This window comes from Scyliorhinus canicula, chromosome 1 (assembly GCF_902713615.1).
Source record: "Scyliorhinus canicula chromosome 1, sScyCan1.1, whole genome shotgun sequence".
NCBI classification, from domain to species: domain Eukaryota; kingdom Metazoa; phylum Chordata; class Chondrichthyes; order Carcharhiniformes; family Scyliorhinidae; genus Scyliorhinus; species Scyliorhinus canicula.
In genome coordinates, this window is record NC_052146.1 from 7,185,404 (window position 1) to 7,210,610 (window position 25,207).

Genomic DNA, 25,207 nt, shown 5'->3' on the forward strand with positions numbered 1-25,207 from the left:
AGAGGAGCCCAGTGCGTTTGCACCACAATTCGTATCGGTGGGCGGTGCTTCGGAAGAGCATGCCAAAGCAGCTATAGCCACATTCCTCTCGGGTGTCCCAGCAGGAGGAAGGTCAATGGGATATTGTCAGAAAGTCAGGAAAACCCCCAGTTTGAATTGGAATGCAGCTGACCTACTATCTACATTCAAAATGTTTGAACACTGTACAGAACTGTGTTTTTTTAATTCAGGTGTGGTTGACCCAGACAAGGAAGCCATAAGACATGTCCTAGCGGCTGGGAGCAAAGGTCTACCCAGGCTGAGCACATCAGTATTAACAGAAGAAAGACCAGCGGGTCCCCAAAAGATGTGGGGTGCAATTCAGCGGATTTGAAACCCGGTTTCGGGTGCGTTTGGGGGGGGGATGGTCCCCACCAGCAGGAACGGCTCCTCGTTGATGAGGGCACCATTTTGACCCGGGAGCCCTGTTTCTGCACCCCATCCTTTCAGGCCACTTACTTGCTGGTCCCCCCCCCCCCATTCATCCCCCAACCTTCTCGAGGACCCTGTAACCCTACCCCACCCCCACCCCCCTCCTCACCTCCCCTCTAGTGGGCAAGGCCTTCCCAGGCCAGATCTCTGGCAATGCCAACCTGGAGCCTGGGCACATTGGCACTGCCAGCCAGGCACCTTGTCAGTGCCCCTGGCAGCGCTAAGGTTCCTGGGTGCCGGGGGAGTGCCAGGGTACTACCCTGCCCTGCCCCTGACCCACCCAGGGGTTCTAATGGCTTGCGAGACCCCCTGAGGTGCCGTTTCACCTGCTCCGCGTTTGTGGAAACAGGGGACTGGATTCTCCGTTCCGGAGTCTAAGTTGCCACGCAGGCGGGAAAACGGTGGTGTTTTACCCCCAGGAAAACTGGCGCAAAATGGCCACCGATTCGCCGTTTTGCTGAGGGCTGGAAGGGAGGCCCTGAACATTTCCGGGTCCGGGGCTGTCATGATATTGCAAACATGCAACCAATCAACACTCAGAATAGGACACAACCAATGGGCGGTCAGGACACTCTGAGGTGGCATCACCACAAGGGGGCATGACATAAACACTATAAAAGGGATGAGGCACTCACACCCGGCCTCTTTCCACAGACAGACATCTAGAGAGTTAGACAGGGTTGATCAGCAGCATCACACCCCAGCATGTGGCTTCGAGCAAGCTGGCACAGTTAGACTGAGTTACTACAGTTAGATTAGCAGAGAGTCGAACTCATTTGAGAACTGTGTTAATAGTTCAGTAAACACGTTGAACTCATTTCAGAGTCTGGAGCATCCTTTCGTTAAGACTGCATCAAGTAGCAGCCTGTGTTATCTGAAGCAGCAGAACACAACAGTGGCCGCGCATGCGCATGGCGGCAGCCTGCAGCGGCCTCGCTGTGCTTCACGGCGGACACAGCCTGCGGACCCGGACGGCACAAATAAACCCCCCTTCGGCCGCTCTCATTCTCCGGGCCACCTGCCCACAGTGACCCCCAGCCCCGAATGAGACCCCACCTTCCCGCGGATCGGCCGTCCCCCAAGTGTGGCCACGCTGGACTGGGACCGCAGCCACCAGGCGAAGTCCACGATGGGTGAGACCGTGAGGGTCCCACGCCATCGGGAACTCGGCCGGTCGGGGACGGAGCATCGCGGGGCCGGCCTCAGGCAATGGTCTGAGGCCGTGGATAATCAGGGTTGGAGCATCAAGGGGGAGGAGCATCGCGAAAGTGGTGCCACCCCCGACACTGGCATCATTGAGGATTCTCCCCCCCCCCCGCCGGATGCGATTCCGGTGTCGGGGAGCGGAGAATCCAGCCCAGGGTTACACGGCGCCCGGTCGAAGTCTCGCAGGCGAGGTTGTTTGAGATATGTTAATTTAAATATGTTGGTCTGGATCGTGCCCAGCGAGGGCGAGATCCAGACAGCAGCGGGCGAAGCCAGTCAGGTGACTCGCAATTGGCCAGTGCCTGGCACCGTGGCTAAATCGCGGCGATAGATTTAATCGAAATCAGCATCAGATTAAACTCCCATCTGAACTTCGATATCTGTCGATTAGAGTTTGTGTCCTTTCCACAACAGCCGACGGAATGTAGAGGCCACTTAGACAGGAGACACAGTGAAAAGGAGACACGCTATCACTTTTCAGACTCAGAACCAGCACACAGAATTGTTGAGTTGGTGAGCACACTCACTCCCATGGAAACATTCCAGAAATACCGGCTGGACAATCCCGAAACGTTTAGCAACAAAAAGCTCCTCAAGGATGGATGTAACCAGAAGTGACCCTCGCAGGTCATCACAGCCCTGAGTACAGCCCCAATTGTTGGTGAACTCACTGGAACGCTCAAATCTGACGAGACATGTGAAAGGTGCAGCCTTCTGCCTTCATCAAGGCAATGCCGGCTTTTCCTCAGCTCAGCAAAGCCGAGAGTGTCACTGGCAGCGGCAGTGTGCTGGAGAAGAGGCTGATCCACCTGCAAAGAGCCACTCCCTGATCCAAATGGACTGGGCACAATGGGTACCTTCGACCAATCAGAATGACCGACCATCCGGTGTCCCATCAGAAACACTACATGAAAATGACGATGATGTGCACGATGACATGAAGAGAGGTAAACATTCACATTGTCAATCACATGGAGAGGATAAATGCCATCAGACTGTCCAAAGTGTTTGTCAAGATTCAAATGATCTATCCGAAGAAAGTTGGCAATATTATTGCCATGATTGACTATGGGCAAGTAATAATAATAATGATAATAACAAAAAACAATCTTTAATAGTGTCACAAGCAGGCTTACATTAACACTGCAATGAAGTTGCTGTGAAAATCTCCCAGCATATTAACACTGCGAATTCTAAAAGAAGCATATTTACAGATACATACATAGTTACTTATGGAGAAGATAGGAGCAGGAAGAGGCCTTTTGGCCTTTTGGCCCTTCGAGCCTGCTCCACCAATGGTTCCCGTACCAGCCTCCCCGGACAGGCGCCGGAATGTGGCGACTAGGGGCCTTTCACAGTAACTTCAATGAAGCCTACTCGTGACAATAAGCGATTTTCATTTCATTTCATTTCTTCACGATCATGGCTGATCATCCAACTCAATAGCCTAATCCAGCTTTCTCCCCATTGCCTTTGATCCCATTTTCCCCAAGTGCTATATCCAGCCGCCTCTTGAATATATTCAAAGTTTTAGCATCAACTACTTCCTGTGGAGGGCAGCATGGTGGCGCAGTGGGTCAGCCCTGTTGCCGAGGTCCCAGGTTTGATCCCGGCTTTGGGTCACTGTCCGTGTGGAGTTTGCACATTCTCCCCGTGTCTGCGTGGGTTTCACCCCCACAACCCAAAGATGCGCAGGTTAGGTGGATTGAGCACACTAAATTGCCCCTTAATTAGAAAAAAATGAATTGGGTACTCTAAATTTAAAAAAAACTACTTCCTGTGGTAATGAATTCCACAGGCTCACCACTCTTTGTGTGAGGAAATGGTTTACCCTGAATCCTCAGACTGTGGCCCCTGGTTCTGGACACACCCATCATTGGTAACATCCCCGTACCAGCCTCCCCGGACAGGCGCTGGAATGTGGCGACTAGGGGCTTTTCACAGTAACTTCATTGAAGCCTACTCGTGACAATAAGCGATTTTCATTTCATTTCATCTGCCCTGCATCTCTGCACACCCTCGAAAGCAAGAACATCCTTCCTCAGAGAAGGAGGCCAAAACTGCGCCCAATACTCCAGGTGTGGCCTCACCAAGGCCCTGTACAATTGCAGCAACACATTCCTGCTTCTCTACTCGAAACCTCTCGCACTGAAGGCCAACATACCATTAGCCTTCTTTACCGCCTGCTGCACCTGCATGCTTACCTTCAGCGAATGGTGCACAAGGACACCCAGGTCCCGCTGCACACTCCCCTCTCCCAATTTACAGCCATTCGGGTAGTCATCTGCCTTCCTGTATTTGCTTCCAAAATGAATAACCTCACACTTATCCAAATTATACTGCATCTGCCATTGGTTTGCCCACTCGCCCAACCTGTCCAGATCTTGCTGTAGGATCTCTGCATCCTCGTCACAATTCATCATGCAAACTAAATGCCCAAATATTGCAAGTCTACTGACATGTCCCAACCTCACACCAGTAACAATATACGGAGGGCGGAATTCTCCGACCCCCCCGCCCCGCCGGGTAGGGGAGAATCCCGGCCGGAGTCAGTCACACATCACAAGGCAGATCAGCCTCAGAAACTACTCCAATCACCTCAGCCTAACATGAAAATATCCAGAATATTCAATAAAAAATGGCAGTTTGAGGGGAGCTGGAACATTACACCTGCAGGCAAAGGCAATGGGCTCTGAGGGTGGGTGTATCGATCGGTCAGTGATGGTAGCAGGACAATAGGAGTTGGGAACGCCTCCAGTGATACATCCAAGCTGAGTTGGCAACTGGTAACGCTGACCCCCAAACTGCTGGTCAGTATTGACCAGGCCACCAATCATACAAACTGGGTCACGTGGCCCAGACGAAACAGGGTTACCACAGGATCATCCGACTCCCTAAACAACATAAACCGGGCAATAGTTGTCAGTTTGAGAATGGTGGAGCGAGATATCATACAAGATCGTGATGGCTAAGGGAAGCTATTCAGCTTATTTAGCCTATCCCTGTATGGAAGCCATCACTCAATCTCAGCCACCCAATGGCCTGCAGAGTCAGTCCCAGATTCCTCATGGCCTCGGCCGCTGATCCAAACCCATTCCACACTGTGCATGAAAACCTGCTTCCTGAGTTCAATCCTGAGTTCGCCCATTTTCCAGTCTCCTGAGATTTGGAAAGCAAGGCCACTGTTTCAAGTGGTGATTATCAGTGACAAGACACAGCAGGAATTGGATTAACTCGAGTCAGACATTTCCCTTTAAAGTGCCTTTTAATGAAATAATTTCCTTTGCTGAATAAATGCATAATTAATATGAGATTAACTGTTAACCATCACTCTCAGTGTCTGATTGCTCTCTCAGCAGCCACATTGATTCTAACTACTGGTTTCGATTATATCTCTTTTTAATCTCTCAAATTGATATTTGTATTGGCTGCGCCGGCGCGGTGGTTAGCACTGCTGCCTCACGGCGCCAGGGACCCGGGTTCGATTCCTGCCTAGGGTGACTCTCTGTCTGCACGTTCTCCCCGTGTCATAGAACATAGAACATAGAACGATACAGCGCAGTACAGGCCCTTCGGCCCACGATGTTGCACCGACATGGGAAGTCAAAAACTAAAGGCCATCTAACCTACACTATGCCCTTATCATCCATATGCTTATCCAATAAACTTTTAAATGCCCTCAATGTTGGCGAGTTCACTACTGTTGCAGGTAGGGCATTCCACGGCCTCACCACTCTTTGCGTAAAAAAACCACCTCTGACGTCTGTCCTATATCTATTACCCCTCAATTTAAGGCTATGTCCCCTCGTGCTAGCCACCTCCATCCGCGGGAGAAGGCTCTCACGGTCCACCCTATCTAACCCTCTGATCATTTTGTATGCCTCTATTAAGTCACCCCTTAACCTTCTCTCTAACGAAAACAACCTCAAGTCCATCAGCCTTTCCTCATAAGATTTTCCCTCCATACCATGCAACATCCTGGTAAATCTCCTCTGCACCCGTTCCAAAGCTTCCACGTCCTTCCTATAATGAGGCGACCAGAACTGTACGCAATACTCCAAATGCGGCCGTACCAGAGTTTTGTACAGCTGCAACATGACCTCATGGCTCCGGAACTCAATCCCTCTACCAATAAAGGCCAACACACCATAGGCCTTCTTCACAACCATATCAACCTGGGTGGCAACTTTCAGGGATCTATGTACATGGACACCGAGATCCCTCTGCTCATCCACACTGCCAAGAATTTTACCATTAGCCAAATATTCCGCATTCTTGTTTTTCTTTCCAAAGTGAATCACCTCACACTTCTCCACATTAAACTCCATTTGCCACCTCTCAGCCCAGCTCTGCAGCTTATCTATGTCCCTCTGTAACCTGCAACATCCTTCCACACTGTCTACAACTCCACCGACTTTAGTGTCGTCTGCAAATTTACTCACCCAACCTTCTGTGTCCTCCTCTAGGTCATTTATAAAAATGACAAACAGCAACGGCCCCAGAACAGATCCTTGTGGTACGCCACTCGTAACTGAACTCCATTCTGAACATTTGCCATCAACCACCACCCTCTGTCTTCTTTCAACTAGCCAATTTCTGATCCACATCTCTAAATCACCCTCAATCCCCAGCCTCCGTATTTTCTGTAATAGCCGACCGTGGGGAACCTTATCAAACGCTTTACTGAAATCCATATACACCACATCAACTGCTCTACCCTCGTCTACCTGTTCAGTCACCTTCTCAAAGAACTCGATAAGGTTTGTGAGGCATGACCTACCCTTCACAAAACCATGCTGACTATCCCTAATCATATTATTCCTATCTAGATGATTATAAATCGTATCTCTTATAATCCTCTCCAAGACTTTACCCACAACAGACGTGAGGCTCACCGGCCTATCGTTACCGGGGTTATCTCTACTCCCCTTCTTGAACAAAGGGACAACATTTGCTACCCTCCAGTCCTCTGGCACTATTCCTATAGCCAATGATGACATAAAAATCAAAGCCAAAGGCTCAGCAATCTCTTCCCTGGCTTCCCAGAGAATCCTAGGATAAATCCCATCCGGCCCCGGGGACTTATCTATTTTCACCTTGTCCAAAATTGCCAACACTTCTTCCCTACGCACCTCAATGCCATCTATTCTAATAGCCTGGGTCTCAGCATTCTCCTCCACATTATCTTTTTCCTGAGTGAATACTGACGAAAAGTATTCATTTAGTATCTTGCTTATCTCATCAGCCTCCACACACAACTTCCCACCACTGTCCTTGACTGGCCCTACTCTTACCCTAGTCATTCTTTTATTCCTGACATACCTATAGAAAGCTTTTGGGTTTTCCTTGATCCTACCTGCCAAAGACTTCTCATGTCCCCTCCTTGCTCGTCTTAGCTCTCTCTTTAGATCCTTCCTCGCTTCCTTGTAACTATCAAGCGCCCCAACTGAAACTTCACGCCTCATCTTCACATAGGCCTCCTTCTTCATCTTAACAAGAGATTCCACTTCTTTGGTAAACCACGGTTCCCTCGCTCTACCCCTTCCTCCCTGCCTGACTGGTACGTACTTATCAAGAACACGCAATAGCTGTTCCTTGAACAAGCTCCACATATCCAGTGTGCCCAACCCTTGCAGCCTACTTCTCCAACCAACACATCCTAAGTCATGTCTAATGGCATCATAATTGCCCTTCCCCCAGCTATAAACCTTTCCATCACTAACGTAAAGGTCACCGAATTGTGGTCACTGTTTCTAAATTGCTCACCTACCTCCAGATCTAACACCGGTGTCTGTGTGGGTGTGGTGGTATGATTAGCATAGCTGCCTGCCATTGGTGCAGAACACCGGCTTACCATTGGCCCTGGTCGGTCATGTGCCTCTCGACCGATTGGTTGAGACCAGTCATGTGACGGCTCCCCGATTGGTCGAGAGGCTGAGTTAACCCCGCCTCCAGGGCGAGGTATAAATACCCAGTATGCCCGGCGGTCGTCCATTTACTGTAGTCGACCGCAGGGCTAGCTTATTAAAGCCTAACTTTTGTACAGCAACTCGTCTCGCGTTCAATTGATGGTTCATCAGTGGGTTTCCTCCGGGTGCTCCGGTTTCCTCCCACAGTCCAAAGATGTGCAGGTTAGATGGATTGGTCATGCTAAATTGCCCCTAGGTAGGCTGGGGGTTGGGCCGAGTTGAGGTGCTGTTTCGGTGGGTCAGTGCTGGGCCGAATGGCCTCCTTTTGTGTTGTCGGAATTCTGGGATTCTAATTCTTCTCGAATTCATCGAGCCCAACACTAAAACCAACAGCAGAATGGCATTAATGGGCAGCGACAGTCAGCCTACTGGAAGCAAAGGAGAGAGGAAGCCTTGCATTTGTTGGGAAACATTAGAATGTCCGAAAGCACTTAAAGATTTATGCAGATTTAAGATCATTGGCAAAAGAGCCAGAGGGTGATGAGGAGAATTTTTCCCACACATCAACTTGTTGTCATCGAGGATGATCAGAATAAAAAAGCGATGACCGCAGATTCAATAGTAGCTTTCAAATAAGGTCAAAGGAAAAAGATTTGCAGGGCTATGGGGAGAATAGCATGAGGAGTCAGCTGAAATGAAATGAAAAGCGCTTATTGTCACGGGTAGGCTTCAATGAAGTGTGGTGGTATGATTAGCATAGCTGCCTGCCATTGGTGCAGAACACCGGCTTACCATTGGCCCTGGTCGGTCATGTGCCTCTCGACCGATTGGTTAAGACCAGTCATGTGACGGCTCCCCGATTGGTCGAGAGGCTGAGTTAACCCCGCCTCCAGGGCGGGGTATAAATACCCAGTACTCCCGGCGGTCGTCCATTTACTGTAATCGACCGCAGGGCTAACATCTAGCTGATTAAAGCCATACTTTTGTCCAGCAACTCGTCTCGCGTTCGATTGATGGTACATCATGAAGTTACTGTGAAAAGCCCCTAGTCACCACATTCCGGCGGCTGTTCGGGGAGGCATGGCCACTGACCCAAACCTTGCGGCAGAGTAGGTTCAGAGTAGGACGCCAGCCAGTTGGTGAAGCTGAAACCAAGACACCAAGCTTTAATTTACTGAGAGGGGGTACTGAGGGGGTACTGAGGGGGTACCTAGGGGGTACTGATTTGTCCAGCCTCACTGCTCCCCTCCCAATGCGCCCACTGTCTCAGCTGTCCCCTATTTATACATTTTCTAAAATGAAACAAATATCAAGAGGTTAAACGGAAATGAGAGCCCCTGGTGGGGATCTGAAAAATGAAATGAAATGAAAATCGCTTATTGTCACAGGTAGGCTTCAAATGAAGTTACTGTGAAAAGCCCCTAGTCGCCACATTCCGGCGCCTGTTCGGGGAGGCTGGTACGGGATATCTCACATATAACATGGCCTGGATTCTCCGATTCTGGGGCTATGTTCCCATGCCGGCGTGGGAACGGTGCCGTTTTACACCAGAGAATCTGGCATAAAGCAGCCACCGATTCCCTGTGTAGCTGGGGGCCAGCAGGACAGCAACGTAGAGCACCCAGCTCCAGCTGCGACACGCCCTGGAGAATTGCCGGGTCCGTGGCAGCGCATGCGCATGGCGGAGGCCTGCAGCGGCCGCACCGTGCTACATGGCAGTGGCTGCTCGCTGACCCGGCCCGCGAAATAGTCCCCCCCCCCCCTCGGCCGGATCGTGAGCCCCGGACCGCCCCACCAGAGGGCCCCCAGCCCCGAATAATGTCTCCCACCTGCCCGCGGATCGGCCCTCCCCCAACTGTGGCGCCGCTGGACTGTGTCCGCAGCCGCCACACCGAGTTCCCGACGGGTGAGACCATCGGGAACCCGGCCGGTCGGGGGCGGAGCACCGTGAAAGTGACGCCACCCCTGATTCGGTCGGGAATTATGACTCTCCGGCCATTCGCCGAACGCGATTTCGCCGTCAGTGACCGGAGAATTCAAAGACAAATAATGCCCATCACTCGTTTCTCTTAATCGTAACAATGTAATTGACAAGACATTAACTGAGTACACAGGTATGGTTCTACTTGTCGGATGTGTTGTGTGCAATCTCCGTTTGACATGCCTTCTTCCCTCAGCGCACAGGAGGTTGGATTGAACCAAGCAATGGAGACCTCCTGAGTGCACTTTCTTTGTCATTCACATGATGTGGGTGTCGCTGGTTAGGTCAGCATTTAATGCCCATCCCTAATTGGGCAGCATGGTAGCACAAGTGGATAGCACTGTTGCTTCACAGCTCCAGGGTCCCAGGTTCGATTCCCCGCTGGGTCACTGTGCGGAGTCTGCACGTTCTCCCCGTGTCTGCATGGGCTTCCTCCGAGTGCGCCAGTTTCCTCCCACAGTCCAAAGACGTGCAGGTTAGGTGGATTGGCCGTGCTAAATTGCCCTTAGTGACCAAAAAGGTTAGGAGGGGTTATTGGGTTACGGGGATAAGGGTGGAAGTGAGGGCTTAAGTGGGTCGGTGCAGAGTCGATGGGTTGAATGGCCTCCTTCTGCACTGTAGGTTCTATGTTAATTGTTCTTGACAAGTTGACGCTGAGCTGCCTTCTTGAGTTGCATTCCACGTGGTGTAAGTACACCCACAGTGCTGTCAGGGAGGGAGTTCACAGACTTTGACTCAGTGACAGTGAAGGAACGGCGATGTAGTTCCAGGTCAAGATGGCGGGCGGACTGGAGGGGAACGTGCATTCCCTTGTGTCTGCCGCCCTTGTCCTTCTAGATGGTCAAGGCCATAGGTTTGGAAGGTACTGTCGAAGGAAGATCCTCGGTGAATTGGCGAAATGCATCTTGCAGAGGGTGCACACGGCTGCCAATGAGCGAGACTGGTGAAGGGAGGGAATGTTGAAAACCACTCCCGCTCGCAGGGTTTGGACACCTTCTCATGAACTGGGAATTCCCACTTTGAGCTGCTTGAAAGCCATCACAGGGAAACAATTCCAAGTGCGAGAGTGGCTTGCCTGTTAGAAAACCGCACGCAACCTCCATTTGATATGCAAAGCGTTTAAAATGATTAAAGAAATGCTAACAGCACATTACCCCACGGGATGAGAGGTAAGCGATGGGAAAGTATTAAAAAGGATTGTAGCTTAAAACCTCCATGGGTTGGTTCAATGGAAGAGGGAATCAAATCGGCGAAATCTTCAGAGGTAAACAGTAAATCTGCAAGAGCTGGAAATGCCAAGTCAGATCTAAGCTAGGAAATGGGAAAGGCTGTGGCTGCCCGAAGATCAGAAACGAAAAACCAAACGTGAATTTCGATAGCACCTTCAACGGCGCCAACATACGTCGCTGTCAATGACCTGTGTTCTGAAGTGGTCACTCTGATAACATAGGAAGTAAAATAGGGCAGCACGGTAGCATTGTGGATAGCACAATCGCTTCACAGCTCCAGGGTCCCAGGTTCGATTCCAGCTTGGGTCACTGTCTGTGCGGAGTCTGCACATCCTCCTCGTGTGTGCGTGGGTTTCCTCCGGGTGCTCCGGTTTCCTCCCGCAGTCCAAAGATGTGAGGGTTAGGTGGATTGGCCATGATAAAAATTGCCCTTAGTGTCCAAAATTGCCCTTAGTGTTGGGTGGGGTTACTGAGTTATGGGGATAGGGTGGAGGTGTTGACCTTGGGTAGGGGGTAGGGTGCTCTTTCCAAGAGCTGGTGCAGACTCAATGGGCCGAATGGCCTCCTTCTGCACTGTAAATTCTATGAAAATGAGTGCAATATTTTGGGTGGAATGAGAATTGCTGCAGTCACTTCCCTTCAAACAACCAAACTAATCTTCCCCCTTCAGATTCTACCTGACCTGCTTCAGACTAACCAAAGAACAAAGGACAAAGAAAAGTACAGCACAGGAACAGGCCCTTCGGCCCTCCAAGCCTGTGCCGACCATGCTGCCCGTCTAAACTAAAATCTTCTAACTTCCTGGGTCCGTATCCCTCTATTCCCATCCTATTCATGTATTTGTCAAGACGCCTCTTAAATGTCACTATCGTCCCTGCTTCCACCACCTCCTCCGGCAGCGAGTTCCAGGCACCCACTACCCTCTGTGTAAAAAAACTTGCCTCGTACATCTCCTCTAAACCTTGCCCCTCGCACCTTAAACCTATACCCCCAAGTAATTGACCCCTCCACCCTGGGAAAAAGTCTCTGACCACCCACTCTGTCTAAGCCCCTCATAATTTTGTAGACCCCTGTCAGGTCGCCCCTCAACCTCCATCGTTCCAGTGAGAGCAAACCAAGTTTGTTCAACCTCTCTGCGGACAAATCATTTTGCTGCATTTTTAAGGGCCGCTGCTTCCACTGTGGTGGTTCCCACTAGATTGGGGCATGTGCTGGGGACGTAACCAGGAAAGTAAATGCTGCAAATAGGTTTTCATTTGGGGCAGGTGAATTTGTTCGGCAAGCATTGAGCAGCATGTCAGAGTGAGTGAGCGACTAACAGCTTTCTTCCCAGCCGCTGATAGGATTTCCAGGGAGTATCAGACTATTGATTGATCTATCCAGAAGTGCTGGAAGTTTAAAAATCGTGTCTTTTCATAGATTTTACAGTGCAGAAGGAGGCCATTCGGCCCATCGAGGCTGCATCGGCCCATGGAAAGAGCACCCTATCTAAGCCCACATCTCCACCCTATCCCAGTAACCCAATCTAACCTTTTTGGACACTAAGGGCAATTTATCATGGCCAATCCACCTAACCTGCACATCTTTGGACTGTGGGAGGAAACCGGAGCACCCGGAGGAAACCCACACAGACACGGGGAGAACGTGCAAACTCCACACAGACAGTGTCCCAAGCCGGGATTTGAACCTGGGGCCCTGGAGCTGTGAAGCAATTGTGTTAACCACTGTGCTACCGTGCCGCCCATGACAAGCTCCCAATGACTAGTGAAACCGGAACTTTTGATTTGCTTCCTCTTTATTTGCATCCCTCCATGGCTGTTCCTGTCTCTATCTCTGTGACCTCCTTCAGCTTCTTCACCCTCTGAGATATCTGTGCTTCTCCATCCTGTCCTTTTAGCATCCCCAATTTTAAATATATATATCCCAGTTAGGAAGAAGGATTTGAGGAAGGGGAGATATCATCCATGGTTAACCAAGAAAGTTAAGGGTACTATTAAACTGAAAGAAAACAATCCGGCAAAGTTTAGTGGAAAACAAGAAGCTTCTTTAAACGTACAAAATATTATCTTACGAGGGTTCCACAGCCCTGACCCTCCCCCAGCGGACTGCTCCACAGCCCTGACCCTCCCCCAGCGGACTGCTCCACAGCCCTGACCCTCCCCCAGCGGACTGCTCCACAGCCCTGACCCTCCCCCAGCGGACTGCTCCACAGCCCTGACCCTCCCCCAGCGGACTGCTCCACAGCCCTGACCCTCCCCCAGCGGACTGCTCCACAGCCCTGACCCTCCCGCAGCGCCCCCCCCCCCCCCCCACCCCCCCGGTGGACTACCCCACAGCACTGACCCTCCCAGTGGACTCCCCCGACCTGTGGACCCCACCCCCTCACCCGACATTGCACATTGTTGAACTGTGTCCAGTAACTTTTTGATTGATCTTATCTCACTCAGCACTTCCATGGGAGCTTGAGGGTCTGTGTGTGAGTGTGTGAGTGTGTGTCTGTGTGTGAGTGTGTGTGACTGTCTGTGTGTGAGTGTGTGTGACTGTCTGTGTGTGAGAGTGTGTGACTGTGTGTGAGTGTGTGTGTCACTCTGTGTGTGACTGTGTGTATATATCTGTGTAAGTGTGTGTGTCTGTGAGCATGTGTATATATCTGTGTGTCTATTTGTGTGTATCTGCGTGTGCGTACATCGTCTTTGCATGAGAATGTGTGTGTACATCTGTGTGGCTGTGTGCGTGAGAGTATGTCTGTGCGTATGTGTATGTGTGTGTGTGAGAGTAAGTGTGTGTGTGTGTGTGTATGTGTGAGAGTGTGTGTGTGTGTGTGTATGTGTGAGAGTGTGTGTGTGTGAGTATGTCTATGTGTATGTGTGTGTGTGAGAGTAAGAGTGTGTGTGTATGTGTGAGAGAGTGTGTGTGAGAGTATGTCTGTGTGTATGTGTGTGTGTGTGTGTGAGAGTAAGAGTGTGTGTGTGTGTGTGAGAGTATGTCTGTGTGTATGTGTATGTGTGAGAGTAAGAGTGTGTGTGAGAGTATGTGTGTGTGTATGTGTATGTCTGTGTGTGGAGGCAGAATATTATCCGGTAAGTTATCCATCTTTGAAGTTGACTGAGACAGGGGAGGTGTGACAATGTTATGATGGTGTCTGTGAAATTGACACATGAACTGTTGGACAGGAAAGGCTACCTGGAAAAACCATGGGCGGGATTCTGCGACCCCCCGCCGGGCCGGGGTTTTGGCGGGGGGGGGGGGGGGGGGGGGAGTCGTGCCGCGCTGGTCGGGGGCCTTTGGCAACAACAACCCCCCCCCCCCCGGCGATTCTCCGCCCCGCAATGGGCCAGGTGGCCTCCTTCTGTACTGTGAATTCTATGAAATTTTCGATCTGTTTCTCTCAGTCCAAGCTTCCTTTTCCTCTTTTCCTTTCTCTTTCTGTATCTGATTTGACTCTAATTCGCCCACCTTCTTGGTTGCTGTTCGGTCTGCACCTTGGTCAGTGGGGCGGGATTCTCCCCTACCCGGCAGGGCGGGGGGGTCCCGGCGTAGCGGAGTGGCGCCAACCACTCCGGCGTCGGGACTCCCCAAAGGTGCGGAGTTCACCGCACCTTTGGGGGCTAGGCCCGCGCCGGAGCGGTTGGCACCATGCTGACTGGCGGCAAAACCGGCACCAACGGCCTTTGACGCCCGCCGCCCGGCGAAGGGGCTGGCTGAAAGGCCTTCGCCGGTGGTGACTGCCGCTGACGTCACCACCGGCGCATGCGCCATGGTGGCGGCGGCGGAAGAGAAAGAGTGCCCCTACGGCACTAGCCCCCCGCCGATCGGTGGGCCCCGATCGCGGGCCTGGCCACCGTGGGGCACCCCCCGGAGTCTGATCGCCCCGTGCCCCCCCCCCCAGGACCCTGCTCGCGCCGCCGATCCAGCCGCCACCAGGGGTGGTTCAAACCTCGGCGGCGGGCGAGGCCTCCCAGTGGCGGGACTTCGGCCCATCGCGGGCCGGAGAATTGCCACAGGGGGCTCGCCGCTCCACGTGGCGCGATTCCCGCCCCCGCCAATTCCCGGGTGGCGGAGAATTTCTGCCACGGCGGGGGCGGGATTTTCGGTGGCCCCGGGCAATTCTCCGACCCTGCGTGGGGTCGGAGAATTTTGCCCCTGGTCTCTAAATTTCTTATGGGCAGCACGGTTGCATAGTGGTTAGCACAATTGCTTCACAGCTCCAGGGTCCCAGGTTCGATTCCGGCTTGGGTCACTGTCTGTGCGGAGTCTACACATCCTCCCCGTGTGTGCGTGGGTTTCCTCCGGGTGCTCCGGTTTCCTCCCACAGTCCAAAGATGTGCAGGTTAGGTGGATTGGCCATGATAAATTGCCCTTAGTGTCCAAAATTGCCCTTAGTGTAGGGTGGGGTTACTGGGTTATGGGGATAGGGTGGATGTGTGGGTTTGTGTAGGGTGCTCTTTCAAAGAGCTGTGCAGACTCGATGGGTGAATGGCCTCCTTCTGGACTGTAAATTCTATGATAAATGATAGACAGGAGGTGGAGATGCCGAATAATGTACAAAAGGAAGATAGAACAGTACAGCACAGAACAGGCCCTTCGGCCCTCGATGTTGTGCCGAGCAATGTCCGAAACCAAGATCATGCTATCCCACTCCCTGTCATTGTGGTGTGCTCCATGTGCCTATCCAATAACCGCTTGAAAGTTCCTAAAGTGTCCGACTCCACTATCACAGCAGGCAGTCCATTCCACACCCTAACCACTCTCTGAGTAAAGAACCTACCTCAGACATCCCTCCTCTATCTCCCACCCTGAACCTTATAGTTATCCCCCCTTGTAACAGCTACATTCACCCGAGGAAATAGTCTCTGAACGTCCACTCTATCTACCCCCTCATCATCTTATAAACCTCTATTAAGTCGCCTCTCATCCTCCTCCGCTTCAAAGAGAAAAGCCCTAGCTCCCTCAATCTTTCCTCATAAGACCTACCCTCCAAACCAGGCAGCATCCTGGTAAATCTCCTTTGCACCCTTTCCAATGCTTCCACATCCTCTGCACATGGTATTCCAAGTGTGCTCTCACCAGGGTCCTGTACAGTTGCAGCATAACCCCACGGCTCTTAAACTCAAGCCCCCTGTTAATAAACGCTAACACACTATAGGCCTTCTTCACGGCTCTATCCACTTGAGTGGCAAGATAATCTCTGGATCACGACCCAAACCATGTACAAATTGGCAGAGGGATGAGAAAATTAGGGACTCGTGGCTAAATAATAATAATAATAATCTTTATTATTGTCACAAGTAGGCTAACATTAACACTGCAATGAAGTTACTGTGAAAATCCCCTCGTCGCCACATTGCGGCGCCTGTTCGGGTACACAGAGGGAGAATTCAGAATGTCCAATTCACCTAACAGCACGTCTTTCGGGACTTGTGGGAGGAAACCGGAGCACCCGGAGGAAACCCGCGCAGACACGGGGAGAACGTGCAGACTCCGCACAGACAGTGACCCAAGCCGGGAATCAAACCTGGGACCTTGGCGCTGTGAAGCCACAGTGCTAACCGCTGCGCTACTGTGCCGCCCCAAGGAGTGGTGCGGGAAAGGGTGGTTCCATTTCATGGGGCATTGGCAGGGACATTGGCATCAGTATTGGGACGGTCTCCACCTGAACCGATCTGGGACCAGTGTTCGAGCGGAAAGGATAAATAGAGCGGTCACAAGGCCAATCTACGTCCTCTGCTTTTCAACCTTTCCCCCAATGAGAACAGTCTGTCCCGATCGACTCTGTCTAGAAGGCTCATGACTTTGAACACCTCTATTAAATCTCGTCTCCACTTTCTCTTCTCCAAGGAAAACGATTCCTGATGTCTCCAATCTTTCCCCATAACTGCAGTTCCTCATCCCTGGAACCATTCTTGTCAACCTCTTCTGCACTGCCTTCCTCACATTCGTCCTGAAGTGTGGCGTCCAGAGCTGGACGCAATACTCCAATTGAGGTCGAACCCGTGTTTCTAGACGTTCAGCAGAACCTCCTTGACCTCCTTACTCTTGTACTAAATGCCCCTGTTCAGAAGTCCCAGAATACTATTTGCTTTATTAACTGATCTCTTGACTTGTCCTGCCACCATCAATGATTGATGCGCATATACACACAGGACCCACCTGCTCCTGAACTCTACCTTTTGTCGCCCTGCGTTCTTCCGACCAAATGAATAATTTCACACGGACATTTCATCTGCCATTTATCCTTCCGTTCCACCCACTGGCCTACGTCCTTGCAAAGTTCACCGCAGACCTCCTCATGGTTCAATAATGTGGTTGACTGTTAACTGCCCTCTGAAAGGGCCGGGCATTCAGTTCAAGGGCAATTGGGGATGGCCAACAAAAGCTGACCTTGCCAGTGATGCCCACATCACATGAAGTAATTGTTTTAAAGATCCAAGGTGACCATGAGGGCAAGTGAGTGCCAAGGTTGACCGGTTAGAAGATCTGTCTCCATTACCTGGAACATTGAGCAACTTTACTGAGAGATTGTTAGGCCCTGTAGTCCTTGTCCCTTACACCCCCTCACCCCCACTTACCCATTTACCCTCAAACCCTCAGGCCCCCCGCACCCATCCCCTTGCCCCTTCATAGCCATCCTATCACCAACATAGCTGCTCATTATCCTCCGTGCGCAGACCTCAGGAGTTATGTGCAGATGAAACAAATAAACTTATAACGTTCAAATACAGCTTTTTCCCTACAGACTTGAAAGTGAAAATGCTCCCATTCATGACATCCATTCAAAGGTTTTGCAGGTAATTAGTCTCTCATGTAAACAAACAAATATTCATCAAAGCCAGCTGATGCTTTCATGGCCTCTGTAAACTGTCAATTGAAGGGAATTGGGCATGGCCAACTGCGCTGGTTCAATTCCCGTACTGGTTGAGGTTCAGGGCAGCATGGTAGCACAGTGGTTAGCACCAGGGGTTCCAAGTTCGATTCCTGCTTGGGTTACAGTCTGTGTGGAGTCCGCACGTCTCTCCGTGTCTGCGTGCGTTTCCTCCAGGTGTTCCGGTTTCCTCTCACAAGTCCTGGAAGACGGGCTGTTAGGTGAATTGGACATTCTGAATTCTCCCTCTGTGTACCCAAACAGGTGCCGGAGTGTGGCGACTAGGGGATTTTCACAGTAACTTTATTGCAGTTTATTACTGCTGAGATAATTGTAGATTTTGAAGCTCAGACTAGAACAATGAACAAAAGAACAAAGAAAAGTACAGCACAGGAACAGGCCCTTCGGCCCTCCAAGGCCGTACCGACCATGCTGCCCGTCTAAACTACAATCTTCTACACTTCCTGGGTCCGTATCCCTCTATTCCCATCCTATTCATGTATTTGTCAAGATGCCCCTTAAATGTCACTATTGTCCCTGCTTCCACCACCTCCTCCGGCAGTGAGTTCCAGGCACCCACTGCCCTCTGTGTAAAAAACTTCCCTCACACATCTCCTCTAAACCTTGCCCCTCGCACCTTAAACCTATGCCCCCAGTAATTGACCCCTCTACCCTGGGAAAAAGTCTCTGACTATCCACTCTGTCTATGCCCCTCATAATTTTGTAGACCTCTATCAGGTCGCCCCTCAACCTCCGTTGTTCCAGTGAGAACAAACCGAGTTTATTCAACCTTTCCTCATAGTTAATGCCCTCCATACCAGGCAACATCCTGGTAAATCTCTTCTGCACCCTCTCTAAAGCCTCCACATCCTTCTGGTAGGGTGGCGACCAGAATTGAACACTATACTCCAAGTGTAGCCGGACTAAGGTTCTATACAGCTGCAACATTCTATGCATTCTAATGCATTCTATGCTTGGTTTGAGCAGGTAACCAACAATCCGCTGTCGAGTGCCCCAGCAGCCCATAATTCACCCATACCGACCATCACAGTAACTAAGGTTCTATACAGCAGCAACATGACTTGCCAATTTTTATACTCAATGCCCCGGCCAATGAATATAAGAATTTATAACAGCACAATAACAGCCCATGGGGAAATTACGAAAGAGTTCTGTTGAAACCCCGTGACCAGATGCTAATTTATTTCTAATCTGCACCAGAAGGTCTGTCAATCAAAGCTGTCGGAACAAAAGATTTTTTTTATCTCTGACAGCTGCAGCCTTTTTTAATGCTCAAAGAGTCAGGCATTTAAAAACCTTCAGCTCATGGCACATAAACATACCTTACCTGCCCTTCGACAGTCTTTACATCAACCCCATCAATTTGTGACTCCCACAGTGTGGGCTAGGGCCTTTGGAACAGCCACAATTTGGGGGGGGATTTTCCCCTAACCGGTCGAGCGGGTCATACCGGCGCCGAGGAGTGGCGTGAACCACTCCAATGTCGGGCCGCCAGGAAGGGCCTCCGCCAGCCGGTGCGAGTTGGCGCATGCGCGGGAGCGTCAGCATGTGCTGGCGTCATCCCAGCGCATGCGCAGGGGGAGTCTTCTCTGCGCCAGGCATGGCGGACCGGTACAGCTGCCGGTGCGGAGGGAACGGGTGCCCCCACGGCACAGGCCCGCCCGCGGATCGGGTGGGCCCCAATCAAAGGCCAGGCCCCCACCCCAACCGGGACCAGATACCCCCGCGCCCCCCCCGAGGACTCCGCAGGCCGACCGCAAAGCCAGATCCCGCCGGTACGGACCTGGTGTAATCTACGCCGGTGGGATCAGCTGAAAACGGGCAGCCACTCGGCCCATCGCCGGCTAGACTATCGCCGAGGGGGTGGGGTGGGGTGGGGGGGGGGCCAACAGCACCCAACGGTGAGGCGTGATTCCCGCCCCTGCCAAAAAAAACGGGGCCGGAGAATCCAGCAGCCAGCGTCGGGACGGGATTCACCCCCCCCCCCCCCTCCCCCCCCCCCGATTCTCTGGCCCGGCGGGGGGTCGGAGAATCTCACCCAAGGTCTGTTTGAACTCAGCATTAAGTTAAAATGAAATCAGAAAATGCTGGATAAACTCAGCAGGCCAGGCAGTGTCTGTGGAGAGAGAAACAGAGATAACGGGCAAAATTCTGCCCTACTCGGCGGGGCGGGGGGTCCAGGCGTAGCGGAGTGGCAGCAACCACTCCGGCGTCAGGCCTCCCCAAAGGTGCGGAATTCTCCGTACCTTTAGGGGCTAGGCCCGCACCGGAGTGGCTCCAGCTCCGCCGACTAGCGACAAAACTGGCACCAATGGCATTTGGCGCTATGCCGATCTGCGTCAGGGCTGGCCGAAAGGCCTTCGCCGGTCGGCGTGAGTCTGCGCATGCGCCAGAGCGTCAGCGGTCGCTGACATCACCACCGGCACATGCGTGGTAGGGGGGGTCTCTTCCGCCTCCGCCATGGTGGAGGCCGTGGTGGCAGCGGAAGAAAAAGAGCCCCCATGGCACTGGCCCGCCGGCCGATTGGTGGGCCCCGATCATGGGCCAGGCCACCCTGGGGGCACCCCCTGGGGTCCGATCGGCCCGCGCCCCCCCCCAGGTTCCCGGGGGCCCGCTCGCGCTGCCAATCCCGCCGGCACAGAGGTAGTTTAAACCACGTCGGCGGGAGAGGCCTGACAGCGGCGGGACTTCGGCCCATCACGGGCCGGAGAATCGGCGCGGGTGGCGGAGAATTCCGGCCATGGCGGGGGCAGGATTTACGCCGACCCAGGGCGATTCCCCGACCCTGCGGGGGGGGTCGGAGAATTCTGCCCAACGTTCCGAGCCCGTATCAAGTTCGAGTGTCTCTGTTGAGTTCAGGTTTCCCTCCTGTGTCCCATCCCCTGCTGCCAATAATTGGATCTGTCAGCAATGGAGGCGGGATTTCAACATGGGGGAACCGTCGGGCATTTTTAAAGCTGTGTGGAGTCTTTCCGACTCTGAAAATCCAGCCCAATTCTTCTTTTGATAAAGTCTGGGGAAGCACGGTAGCACAGTGGTTAGCACAGTTGCTTCACAGCTCCAGGGTCCCAGGTTCAATTCCCTGCTGGGTCACTGTCTGTGTGGAGTCTGCACGTTCTCCCCGTGTGTGCGTGGGTTTCCTCCGGGTGCTCCGGTTTCCTCCCACGGTCCAAAGATGTGCAGGTTAGGTGGATTGGCCATGATAAATTGCCCTTAGTGTCCAAAAAGGTTAGGTGGGGTTACGGGGCTACGGTGGAGGCATGGGGCTTAAGTAGGGCGCTCTTTCCAAGGGCCGGTGCAGATTCGATGGGCTGAATGGCCTCCTTCTGCACTGTAAATACTATGATTCTATGATTCTATTCCGTGTGCCTTTTAACCATTGTCTCAATCTCCTTCAATGATTTAGCTGCTGCTAAAACACTGCATCCTGTCAAGTTAAAATTAATTAAAGTGCTGCTGAGGTTGGAGACCGAGGAATGGGGAAAGACAGATTAGTTACTGATTGTGTGAGGTTTAAGTTGTCACATTTCGATGATGTTTAAAATGTTTTGCAGACGCTTATTTTAGTCATAAATATGCGTGCGGGTCCGTCAGTATCAGACACTCCCTTGGCGCCTGGTTTTCGGATGCAGTGTCACATATTCAATTTGATCTGGCATTACGGCCTCGCGAAGGTTTACAGAACGCAGCTCCAGTCATTAATTTCTTCCGTTCCCTCCAGTGTTTCGCCCAGTCATGCAAGTGCATCCCATTTCATTACGAGGCAATAGGCTCCCCCAAACACTGTGGCCCAAGGCCTTGGCCTGTCTTTCTCTGACTGGTGGCGCGGTAGCACAGCGGTTAGCACTGTGGCTTCACAGCTCCAGGGTCCCGGGTTCGATTCCCGGCTGCACGTCTGCACGTTCTCTCCGTGTCTGCGTGGGTTTCCTCCGGGTGCTCCGGTTTCCTCCCACAGTCCAAAGATGTGCAGGTTAGGTGGATTGGCCATGATCAATTGCCCATAGTGTCCAAAAAAAAGGTTAAGAACAAAGAACAAAGAAAATTACAGCACAGGAACAGGCCCTTCGGCCCTCCCAGCCTGCGCCGATCCAGATCCTTTATCTAAACCTGTCGCCTATTTTCCAAGGTCTACTTCCCTCTGTTCCCCGCCCGTTCATATATCTGTCCAGATGCATCTTAAATGATGCTATCGTACCCGCCTCTACCACCTCCGCTGGCAAAGCGTTCCAGGCACCCACCACCCTCTGCGTAAAAAACTTCCCACGCACATCTCCCTTAAACTTTCCAACTCTCACCTTGAAATCGTGACCCCTTGTAATTGACACCCCCACTCTTGGAAAAAGCTTGTTGCTATCCACCCTGTCCATACCTCTCATAATTTTGTAGACCTCAATCAGGTCCCCCCTCAACCTCCGTCTTTCCAACGAAAACAATCCTAATCTACTGAACCTTTCTTCATAGCTAGCACCCTCCATACCAAAGATGGGGTGGGGGTTACTGGGTTACGGGGATAGGGTGGTGGTGCGGGCTTAAGTGCGGTGTTCTTTACAAGGACCGGTGCAGACTCGATGGGCTGAATGGCCTACTTCTGCACTGTAAGTTCTCTGATTCTCTGGCTGGTTCTTTGTGCATTTCCAGAATGTTCTGTGTTGCGAGTGTGGGCTGACTTGTGCTTCATGCCTTGTTTAGGGCTGGCTAAACCAATCGGATTGATGGAGGGACCTGGCGGATTAGGTCAAGGAGGAATTGCTGCCACTGTGAGGGACGACAGCCATGAGTTTGACACCAAATATGAAGATTACGGCTACAATGCTCAACTCAGTGACAGGATATCCCTCGACAGATCGATACCCGATTACAGACCACAAAAGTAATCAGTTAAATTAATTGCTTTGGGCATTTTTGTGGGCGGGGGGAAAGGGACGTTCCTTTACATAAAAACGATTTGGTACACCACAGGCATTTACTGGATAGTCAGAAGCCATTCCGTCTTTAGCTACTCTTTGACAGTGCAGGACTGCAGTGACCAGGCTGGTGGAGATGGTCATTGTCCCCAGTTTCTGCCACGGCTCAGTGAGTCCCACCACCTGGAGATTCCCCTCCAAGTCACACATCATCCCGACTTGAAAATATATCGACCGTGCCTTCATAATCGCTGGATCAAAATGCTGCCATTCCCTCGCTAACTGCACTGTGGGTGTACCTACACCCAATGGACTTCAAGAGGGCAGCCACCTTCTCAAGGGCAATTAGGGAAGTACGATGAATATGGCGTAGACAGTGGCGCTCAGGTCCCATGAGCGATTATAGGAACAAATTGTGGGATCTTGCTCTGTACAAATTGGCTCTCATTTTCTTTGCCAACGTAACAGTGAAAAAATGAAAATCGCTTATTGTCACAAGTAGGCCTCAAATGAAGTTACTGTGAAAAGCCCCTAGTCGCCACATTCCGCCGCCTGTTCGGGAATTGAAGCCGCACGGCTGGCCTTGCTCTGCTTTACAAGCCAGCTATTTAGCCCACTGTGCTAAACCAGCCCCAATGACAGCACCTCAATATTTAATTGGCTGTAGAGACGCCATAGTCCCACAGGCTGCTTTCCCCTTTGAGGGGGGAGAGCTGACTGGTGGTGGTTTAACCTGAGGGTCACCACACCTCAGGCAAGGGGCAAGGTTAAGAAGAACTGCGTGAACAACCTCAGCCAGTGCAGGAATTGAACCGGCGCTGTTGACCTTGCTCCGTGTCATGAACCAGGGGCGGGATTCTCCCAGCCTGGGGCCGGGCTTGGAGAATCCCTGCAACCAGGCCACGCCGCCGTGACGCCGGCACACGATTCTCCGCGGAGCGTTTGGTGTGGCACTGGTCGCGGGCCGCTGTACGCGGCCGTTACGCTGATTCTCGGCCCGGGTGGGGCGAGCGGCCGCTCTAAAAAGGCAGAGACCCGCCGACGCCGTCCACGCCTGATCACAGCCGGCGGGAACTCGGCACGTAGGGTCAAGGGGCAGCCTGTGGGGGGGTGGGGGGGGGGGGGGGGGGCTCCGACCCTGGGGGAGGACTCCGTTGGGGCCTGGCCTGCGATCGGGGCCCACCGATCGGCGGGCCGGCCTATCGCTCCCCGGGCCTATTTTCTTCCGCGCCGACCCCTGAACTCCCGCGCCATGTTGCGTCGGGGCCGGCGCGTTGAGGGAGGCCACCGCGCATGCGAGGGTTGCCGCCGGCGCCACTGCGCATACGCGGATCCCGCGGCGCACAGTTCACGCCGGGATGGGAGGCCGGGGTGGCGCGAACCGCTCCAGCACCGTGCTGGCCCCCTGTAGGGACTAGAATCGGTACTCCCAGCGGCCTGTTCACGCCGTCGTGAAATGCGACGGTGTTTCCGACGGCGTGGACACTCTGCCACCGAATGGGAGACTCACACCTCAGCTATCCAGCCAACTGAGCTGAACCAGCCCCCTGATGAAAAACATTTAATTGGCTGTGAAGCACTTTGGGATGAACTGAGGCTGTGAAAGGCGCTATTGAAATGCAAAGTTGCTGCCGGCTTTGGGCATAGTGTTAAGCGCAGTTGTTTTGGACGTTCTCCAGCAGATGCTTCAGACTCCATGGGCTGGCACTGCTGTGAGGTTTACGAGGGCAGCTCTGCAGCTGAGAATTCCAAGAGAACTTTATTCACAGCTGACCTTTCACAGCTGTCACGCCGTGCTGAACTTCAATTTCAGTAAGTGTTGCTGAGAAAGGGAGGAGAGTGGCTTAAACGTTGCTTCCAATCTCCATCACGCTCCTGGTTTCAGTTAATGTTTGCTGGCCCTGCTACGACACAGTGACTCCATTTAGTGTCTTGGAGAATGGAACTGGAACGGTAGCTTGTTGAAATGCAGGTTTAATTCCACATTTTAAAAATAACTTGACTCAAAAACACAACCGAGTGCCGAGGGATTGTTTTTTTTTGTCAGGAGTTTTGCGTGTCGTCCGAAGGGAAGAGCTTAAGCTCCATAAGAACAAAGAACAATACAGCACAGGAACAGGCCCTTCGGCCCTCCAAGCCTGTACTGGTCATAATACCAACCTTTACCAAAACCCTCAGCACTTTCGTATCCCTCTATACCCATCCTCCCCATGTGTTTGTCAAGATGCCTTTTGAACGCCGTTAATGTATCTGCTTCCACAACCTCCCCCGGCAACACGTTCCAGGCACTCACCACCCTCTGTGTAAAAAAGCCTGCCTCACACATCTCCTCTAAACTTTGCCCCACGGACCTTTAGCCTATGTGCCCTGGTGACTGACCCCTCCACCCTGGGAAAGAGTGCCTGCCCATCCACTCTACCCATGCACCTGATAATCTTGTAGACCTCAATCAGGTCACCACACAACCTCCATCTTTCTAAAGAAAGCAGTCTATTCAGCCTCTCCTCATAGCTCCACACCTCATAGCTGAACAACCTCCAGACCAGGCAACATCCTGGAAAACCTCCTCTGCACCCTCTCCAAAGCCTCCACATCCTTCTGGTAGTGTGGCGACCAGAATTGTG

The 25,207-nt window shown here is 52.2% G+C and overlaps 1 protein-coding gene across 1 annotated transcript in view; it reads left to right on the forward strand.

Moving 5' to 3' along the window:
* galnt9 (polypeptide N-acetylgalactosaminyltransferase 9) overlaps positions 1–25,207 on the forward strand; it is a 423,545-nt gene that overhangs the window by 82,614 nt on the left and 315,724 nt on the right. Inside the window, exon 2 of the mRNA XM_038805188.1 lies at positions 22,369–22,549. Coding sequence (XP_038661116.1) covers positions 22,369–22,549 — 181 coding nt within the window. The remainder of the gene's footprint in view (positions 1–22,368; positions 22,550–25,207) is intronic.